Raw genomic sequence first — 9,782 nt, 5'->3', positions numbered from 1 at the left:
CCGGTCGTCAGGGTTTAGCCGCGTCAGCACGCAACCCAACTGACGCGGTAGTCTAGACGTCCGACCGGTCATTAAATGACCGGTCAGGGTTTAGCCGCGTACTGACGCATGCATACTGACGCGGCTGGAGGATTTGACCGGTCATTAAATGACCGGTCAGGTTTTAGCCGCGTTAGTACGAGGATTTGACCGGTCATTAAATGACCTGTCAGGTTTTAGCCGCGTCCCAATAGTACTGACGCGGAAGTCTAGATGTGACCGGTCTCTGCATGACCGGTCACTTCTTGGGTTACGCCGCATCAGTTATCCACCTACCTGACGCGGCGCAGTTTTCGGTGAGGCGCGTGAGTCCGCATTTTAAGGAACTTTTTTTTTTGTAAGGGTAGCATCAGCCATCAAGTTTCTCATATCCATGGACTATAAATTAGGGTGGTAGTTGTCCAAAGATGGCAAACATTTTTAACCTAACCGAGTTACCGTTTTCTTATTGCTTAAAATAGTTAATGATAAAAGTTGTAATAAAATTTAGTATTCAGATGTTGAAAAATTTCAAGCATGGTCTTTCAACGCATCTAATGTTCTATATATTCCATCCCAAAAAGCGGTAAGTGTATAGTACTATACTTGTAACTTTATTTAAATATTTTCGACCACATATTTATAATATTCTTCTTTCGATTTGCAGGTATAAATTATGCTGTATATCGTTTTTTAAATGTGCTTCAGTTAAAATTCGCGAATTTTCTTAGTGCTACACTTAAAATTCGCGACATAATCGCATATTTGTATATATGTCGCGATTTATTTGTAGCATTAAGATATTAAGTTTCAAGTACTACGAGGTTGAATTGACCAAGTCGTTTTGTAGGTCAATGTCACTCCTACTCCTACTCCTAACCCTTCTTTGGTGGGAGTGTACTTGAAACTTTTATATTATTAAAAAAAAATTTCATGGCTATTCTCTTGGGAGAAGTATGTCTCAGTGAATAGTCGTGAAAATTAAATTTTTATTGGGTTTCATTTTGTTGTTTGGATGATTGCAACAAAATGTAAACATGTTTATTGTATATATGTTTTTTTATTGTTTACCACATAGACATACATATTGTATCCATTGTACAGTTTAAATATAAATAAAATTTATGCATCTTGATTTAATGTTTAGCAATGCAATGTTTTTATACATTATTTTAGTTTTTTGTTGTACGAAATCCTCTTCTTCCACGAAATAACGGGAATTGTTAAAGAATTATATAATGGCTCAATCAGTGGCAATTGTAATCCTCTACTTGTACGAAATCCTCTTCGTCATTTTTTCTTGACGTGACCATCAAACAGTGACAGTTGAGAATGATATAATGACGTGACAGTTCAGTAATAATAATAATATAATATTAATAATATTAATAATAATAATAATAATAATAAGATAACAATAGTATTACTTGCGCAAACCGAAATAAGATGAAGAAAGAATAAATACCCAAAATGGTCCCTCGACTATAGCATAATTCACAAATTGGTCCTCGACTATTGATTGAGCCCAATTAAATCCTCAACTATTCAATTTTTACCTAATTTAGTCCTCCGTCAATTCATCAGTCTAAAACATGTTAACTCTAAGGTCATATGCGTAATTTCACCATGTCAACCTCCAAAATCACCCACTGCCTCACTGTTCTCCAACTCCGACTGCTTCGCTGCTCCTCTTCTCTTCTTCACCATTGCCTCTGTCCTCTCATACTTCACCTCCCACCCTCCCAGTGCACCAAGAACCTCCCCGTGACCCTGCATTTGGCCGGTGTATAACACCCCCACCGCAGGTGTAGTAAATACCCTCGCAGAGATTGGTTATTTCAACGGGGAAGCTCGGGTCCTGGCCGGCATACCACGCGTTCACCAGCGGGTTCGTCGAGAGCTCAACAATCTTGTCAGCGATCACACTTATCATCCCGTCAACCCGATGTTTCCGTTAGGGGATTTTAGGGGTTTCAAATTTGGAATGTAGTCGGGTATAGCGAACAGTATGTGCAGATTCCTAGGCATAATTTAGCGGAGTTTCTTACCTTGGCGTACGACAGCGTGTAGTCGACGATGGACGGGAAGGTGAAGTAATGGGAGCCGCAAACGGATAGCGTGCCTCCTTGACGATAAGGCACCGCGACAATAGATTTAATCGCAGATTGGACCTTAGCTTAGTGAGGGACTTGCAGTGGGAGTAAAACCCGTCGTTCTTCTCAGTGCCGAGGATCACATTCTGGGAAATATTGGTGTCGATCTGAGCTCTATTTTCCACAACCATGGTTCTCTCTAGCGGCGGCGATGGCTGCCTTAGCTGACCAGGCAATCACTGTTCTCCCTGGCGGCGATGGAGTCAAAAATGCAAAGGGAGATAATAGACAATAGAAAGATGACGTATCAGGTCTTAATGTCAATGAAATTACGGATATGACCTTAGAGTTAACAGGTTTTAGACGGATGAATTGACGGAGGACTAAATTAGGTAAAAATTGAATAGTTGAGGGTTTAATTGGGCTCAATCAATAGTCGATGACCAATTTGTGAATTATGCTATAGTCGAGGGACCATTTTGGGTATTTACTCATGAAGAAAGGTGCGCGGGTCTGGTAAGATTCGAACCTGGAACGTGGGGGTTGATAAACTACTGTTCACCCGTGTATCCTTCATTTGGTGGCAATAGAGAACTCAGGTTCCACTCTCTCCATATTTCCACTCAGTTTCGATTCTGCTAAACAACCACAAAATTTTGGTCTTTTGTTTTTCTTGGCAAGATAAAAAAATGAGTCGCAATTATGTGCATCCTGGACCATTGGATTGTAGTTTGTTAACATTTCAAGTGCATCATCGATCAGAGTCAGTATGGGAAATCAAGAGTATAAAGCGCAATTGTCATGCGTGCATTATGCCCGCGGAGCGTTTAGAAACATGCGCATGAATGACCGCGTAGAAGAATTGTTACGTCAATCAGGTTTTATTACAATTACTTGTTTGCGATATATGAAACTCGATCATCATCTCATTACTGCACTAGTTGAACGATGGAGGCCTAAGGTACATGCATTTCATATGCCTTTTGGGGAAGTAACTATTAGTTTACAAGACGTTGAAGTCTTATTAGGACTAAAAATTGATGGTAGGCCATTAATTGGCAAAATTGAAAAAAACAAAGGCGATCGTTTAGTTCAAATTTAAACTTTTTTAGGGTTTACTCCTAGGGATGATGCGTATTCACCTACGTTTCTCAATTTTTATGCCCTACAAGCACATATTGCTGGTTTTAGTATCGACACAGCTAATGACGTAGAAATTCAACAATATGTGCGTGGTTTAATTTTATTTTTTTTGGGAGGCTTTTTATTTCCAGAAACTAGTCGCAATACCGTGAAATTGTGCTTGTTGGATTGTCTTGAGGATCTGACAATTAGTGGACAATATAGTTGGGGTTCCGGAGTGCTTTGTCACTTGTATCGATCACTTTGTCGAGCCGCACGTTTTGACCAATTTTTAGTGGGGGGCTGCTTAATTTTGTTACAATTGTGGGCGTGGGAACGGCTGCCTTTCACTCGACCTGGTGGCATATTACCGGTACTGCATAATGATGCACCTTATGCTGCGAGGTACTCTTAATGACGATTTCGATACTAAAATTTAACATATATTGTAATATAACTTATATTATTTCGTCCTATATAGGTGGCAGTGTCCTCATTCTTGGACAACAACCTCTAACCACACTTTTACAACATATCGAGAAGAACTCGATAGATGTCAAGTGGAAAACGTAAGCATCTACTTGAACCGATACTAATAATTAAATATTTGTTTATTAATAAAAATTTAAATATTACTAACATTTGTATACTATATTTCATGTGTGTATAATCATATTGATACAATGAATGCAGTTTATTTGGATGCCATACAACATTGACGCATTGCCTATGTGTTGTCGTGGCGGGCAAGCTATTTGGACGGCACGAGTACCTTTACTTTTTTTTACGCGGTTGAGTGGCACTACCCAGACCGGGTATGTAGACAATTTGGTGGTTACCAAGACATCCCTTCACATGTCGAGTACGATCATAATCTGCACAAATTAGATGGTCGTACAAAGAATGAAGATTGGGGGGTTTTCCATCACGCATATGTTGCCTTGTGGGAAAATCGAACTCATCAGTTGGTCCCAATTGACCCACATTCCCCATTAGGACCATACGTGACTCTCGCTTATGAGCAAATGTTTTACCAGGCTAGTCGTCGTTTAATTGGCAATCCAGATCATCGTCAAACGGTTGGGTACTTACAGACAGCCCCATCTTACATTTCAACGATCGAACTCATTTCCCTCTTTAATAAATCGTATTTTCAGTAATTATTTTGTAATGCCCCATCGTAATTGATTATACAAATTTGAACATTTTTATTAGGTTGAGGCGCTACGTCATATCAGTATTCAGGGCGATATTGCTACTAAGCAAGGACAGAGCAACAACTATACAAATGTAATGCAACAAATTGCAAATGACAAGCTGAATCGGCTAAATTATGGTTACGTGCACCAATTTCCAAGGACTGCTGGTGCGTATTTCTACGAGCCAATAGATCAAGTGCTAGGGCTGGATCAAAGACGTCAGAGAAATAGATGTGGTCGTGCAGCGCAAGGCGGTCATAGACGTCAACAGTCACCGCACATAAATCTAAATGATGAAGTACACATGGAAGTACAACATGATGATCCAGAAATGGGGGATGTAACGCAACAAGATTTCACACAAACATTGATGTCCCAATCACCATTCCGGACTACATACGTGGCACATGGACATGTTTTCGAGGATGGATCATCATCACAATCTCCCGGGCACGTGGCGCGACAAGTACGGAGTCCTTCGAACCAAATGCCTAATGCTCCATTTGAACATCCGATTCAGAGTAGTTACTATAATAACAACGAAGAGACCACACTAAACACATCTCAAGTGGTAGACCCAACCCAAACTCAAGAGTTGACTGGCCTGGTACAATATCAACGACGCCGGCCTACTAGAAATATAAGACGACCACCTTGTGGAACTGAATGAATTGAACTTGTGTTGTTTGAAAGGTTATCATCTCCTAATAATACTCAGTTTAATCCAAAATTTCGAAAATGCGTTAACTTCGTGAAAAAAAAAACAAATAATAATTGCAAAATATGGACAGTCCATACGGCTGTCATGATTTTTTCGACTGGCACCTCCTTTCACTGTCAGTGATAATGCATGTGCTGTCCTTTCCAAAATGTTGATAGCACATGCACCGAAATCCGTGATTTTTTATATTTTAATTATGTAAGAAAAATGTCTATACACTTTTGTCCGGATATACAACTCCCTTTATAAAAGGCAGGTGCTTGGTTACTCCAGGAAAAACACATCATTCTTTATGAAATGGGAAATTTATCATGTCATATGGCTTATTTATTCTTTGTTGTTTTTCCTCTTTCATTCCGCCGTAGGGGTACATGGTCCTTTTGGTTATGTTATTTACGAAATGCTTCTATGTAGTTGTGTAATGTGCTTCACTTAATATTCGCGAGTGTAATTTTAGTCTAAGAGACGGAAGTGCTGCCCAATCTACACTAGTGTTCGATGGATCCTCTTAAGCTACACAACATGATTCGTGGTGGTTTTTCCGGGGCTAATTGCTTGCTCTGACCTGTGTTATTTTCTTATGTTCATTTAATGAATTTATAAGGAAATTAATAATTGCAGGTTAGCTATGCAAGTTTATTATTTAGAGTTTTTTTTAAAAAAATTGAAATGTACTACATTAGCTTGATATTTTTGTAACAATACAGTAATCAAATTTTTTTAATTTATTTGTAACAGTACCTAATCAAATTTCCGGACATGACTTGTTAAAGTTACTAATTCTTAAAAATAAACGTTCAGAAATTTGTACTAGTTAAATTATCATTAACAAATACAATCACTTTATATTCTGCTTATTATATATGACCAATTTCGTGTGAATGACCGGCGATGTGTGTGAATGACCGTGATGTGTGTGAATGATCGTGATGTGTGTGAATGACCAGCGATGTGTGTGAATGACCGTGATGTGTGTGATTGACCGGTCATGTTATTGTCCTTCCCTCCCTCCCAACTATCGATGTGACATTTGACTGACGCACTGGTCATGTAACTGACGCAGCGGATAACGCGTGTCGGTGAGTGTGCCGAGCCGCCCGCATCGCGTCAATCGGATTTTGATTTGACTGGCGGCGTGATGCTTACCTCCCCACATCACACCAGCGGCTCCTCTCAATCGTGTGTGAGCTTGCCATCTATTTTGAACAACCTTTATTTGATGTGGAAAATTTACTCACGGTGTATCAATTGAAATCACCCAGAATTTGTTTTAAGGATTTTAAACTTTGTATGTGAAGGCTGAAGAAAAAATGTCAGGTACGTGTTATAATATAATATCAACTTGAAGCATATGTTACAAAAGTTGAGAATATTGAATGATAATATATTACATTGTTATTTATGTAGGAGACCAATTAGTAGTCTTGTTATGTCATGTGCAAGGGGAAAACGTTGATTTCAATATTGCTCCGTCAAATGCGGTCTTTGTTACACGAGAATGTTCATTTGAAGACCTAAAAATTGTTATTAAAAATACTATCAATATTGGACATTGTAAAGACATTTTGATGTGGGGAAAATGTCAACAAAATCAATCGCAATACGGAGATTATATCTTTCCACTTCCTATCACCAACAATTCCACGTGGTCATTTTTTGTTGGTGCCATGTCAATGTCTGGCCCGTTAGTGATTGCCGTACGAGCCACGAATCCTAACCTGACCGAAGACACGAGAGATTTTTTCCAGTCTGGTGGTCTATCTCAAGCACCGGGCCGCAACCCCAGTTTACAGGAAATGGAAGTTCATAGTTTGGGCCTCCAATCTGAAAGCAATTCAGAAAGTAGTAGCGATGACAGCGCTACTACCGAAGGCCAGACTTTTTGGTTTAATGAGGATGATGATGCAGATTACGTCCCTCCAGTTGAACGCGAATTGTCCTCCACTCCTCCGCAATGTACACAATCAGCTGTGAGTTCAGACGAAGCAGCATGGTACAATGATGTTGAGCATTTCGGACAGTATTCTCACTATCTGAGCTCAACCTTGCAGCCTGGAATGGTGTTCGCTACATTCAAAGATTTAAAAATAAAAGTGGCGCACCACAATCTTGCAGTGCATAAACAATTCAAAAGCGCTCATAAGAGATCGGAATATTGGAAGGCAACATGTTTGTATCCTGCTCAGTGTCCTTGGATGATTACTGCTGCTCCACTTGACAGTGGTGATCAGTTGATAGTTAAGAAGTTTAAAGACAAACACACGTGTCGAGTCGATTACAGTCAAGGCGGGGCAGACTACATCGTCACTATTACTGTAATTGCGGACTTCATCTTGCCGAAAATTCAGGTTGATCCGATGTACAAAATCAAATACGTACAGCAAGATGTCAAGACTAAGTGGGGTGTTAATGTTAATTACAAAAAGGCTTGGTACGCAAGGGTGCAAGCGCTACAAACACTATATGGGAAGTGGGATGAGTCATACAACTTATTGCCACAGATGCTACACGCATTACAGCAAACAAACCCCGGAGCTGTTGTTGATATTGTTGCCAACCCTACCCCTAATCCCAACGAGTTCGAATTTAAGTATGCGTTCTGGGCATTCAAACCGGCGATAGATGGATTCAAGTATTGTTTACCCGTTCTTACCATTGATGGGACACATTTGTATGGGAAGTATAAAGGACACCTATTGCTGGCAGTATCGATGAACGCTAACAAAGAAATATATCCAATCGCGTATTCGATTGTGGATGCTGAAACTGGGGATAGTTAGACTTGGTTTTTGAAACTGGTGGCACAACACGTGTTTGGGAATAGTGAACACATTTGTATTATATCAGATCGGCATGGTGGTATTGATGCCGCTTTTCGTGACTTACCTGAATTAAGCGAACCAAGAGTCCAACGACGCTTTTGTCTTCAGCATCTCCGGTTCAACGTCATGACAAAGTTCAAGAACAAAAGGATAAAACCATTGGTGTGGCAAGCTGGTACGGCCATGGATGTGATGGGATTTAATGGCACAATGATGTCAATTCGCGCAATTGACGAAGAAGTGTATGATTATCTGAGTGCAATCCCCCCGCAATTTTGGACTTTAAGTCACGATCAAGGTTTCCGTCATGGATTAATGACGACAAACATGTCTGAATCATTCAATAACAGTTTGAAAGGTTGTCGTATTTTACCCGTGGTGGCTATTATAAAATGACATACGAAAAACTAGCCTTGATGTTTGCAGAACGGCATACCAAGGGGTTAATAATGCAACAAGCTGGATTACAGTGGCCAAAAAGAATACTGGACGACATATTAAAAAGGGAGAGTCACAAGTATAGGGCAGTGATTAAACGGCACGACGATGTTGACGGGGTTTATTCAGTTGCGATTGACGGAATCCTCAATGAATCAGGCACGCCAAGGTATGTTGCAGTTAACATACACGAAAAACAGTGTGCTTGCGGCCATTGGGCGGTAGATGGATTGCCTTGCGTGCATGCGCATGCGGCATGCCATTACGTGGGTAAGGTTGCTGATTCCATGGTGCCGGAAAAATTCTCTCTTTCTAACTACATTTTAAGTTACGAGGGAACTATCATGACACTACTGGAGGAAGCTTAGTGGCCATCATTACAGTATAAGATGCTCCCGCCGACACTCGCGAACCCATTAAACCGACGTGGTCGTCGTCAGACAACAAGAATCCGAAATGAAATGGATTTAAATAGTCATCGGTGCGGTCACTGTCGTTCTGCAAATCACGATGCAAGGAGTTGTCCGCAATTGGGGAACACCGAGGGAATTTAGAGAAATTGAAATTTTATGATGTGTAATATTTTTGTGAACTACAACTTCAGTTAATGTAATGACAGTAGAATTTAGGAAATGTGAAATTGTTAAAAAAAAAAACGAAAGAACATAAAGGAGTACCGTCAACTTAACGTGTTAAACCCTCTACCCGATGTATGATTAGACCCCTCAATGGGTCTCCTCATCTGTATGACGAGACCCAACAATGGGTCCGTTGGACCTAGCCGTGAGCTATACGAGACCCATGTGGGCTGTCATTCGGAAAACACACCCTGACAGCCCACATGGGCTCACTGCCCGCTGACAGGCCACATGGCCGTGTCAGCTCAGCCTGCTGACGAACGGCCCATGTGCCATTGTCAGCACGCTGACAGACCCATCTGTCAGCGTGCAATTTGACAACCAACTTGGGCTGTCAATTTTTTTTTTATTTCCTTACTTTTTTTTAAATACTTCGACCATTATATATCCTATGCACTTTCATCTTTTTGCTTCGGCCTTCATGTTGTATCTTCTTCCGATTTAAAATCTTTACCCTTTTCCTTGAACATCCAGAGATGCAAACCTTACTATCACTTTCACAAATTGTACAACTCCTACAACTCTCTCAATCGGATATCATATTTCGTTCAACCACAACGAGATGGAAAGATTACCTCATTTGGTACACATTACTCATGTACTTACTTTCTTCATATCATTTTTTAAAGTTAACAAAAATTGTACTGTGCTTCACTTAAAACTCGCGAATTATTTATGAGCCTCAAGGAATTGAAAATCTGAAAATTCCTTGAATAGGTTGCTCTTATACA

At 40.2% G+C, this 9,782-nt stretch overlaps 1 protein-coding gene across 1 annotated transcript; it reads left to right on the top strand.

Moving 5' to 3' along the window:
• Positions 1–6,820: 6,820 nt before the first annotated feature.
• Positions 6,821–7,933, top strand: LOC116029800. Its single transcript, XM_031271842.1, has one exon. The coding sequence runs from the start codon at positions 6,821–6,823 to the stop codon at positions 7,931–7,933; it is 1,113 nt and encodes a 370-aa protein (XP_031127702.1).
• The last annotated feature ends 1,849 nt before the right edge of the window (positions 7,934–9,782 follow it).

This window comes from Ipomoea triloba, chromosome 9 (genome assembly GCF_003576645.1).
Source record: "Ipomoea triloba cultivar NCNSP0323 chromosome 9, ASM357664v1".
Classification (NCBI taxonomy): domain Eukaryota; kingdom Viridiplantae; phylum Streptophyta; class Magnoliopsida; order Solanales; family Convolvulaceae; genus Ipomoea; species Ipomoea triloba.
The sequence above is the reverse complement of the archived record's forward strand: the minus strand, read 5'-3'. Positions and strand labels throughout refer to the sequence as shown.

Excerpts from the sequence above, each read along its gene's own strand:
- LOC116029800 (XM_031271842.1), top strand. The coding sequence starts at position 6,821 with ATGTCAATGTCTGGCCCGTTAGTGATTGCCGTACGAGCCACGAATCCT.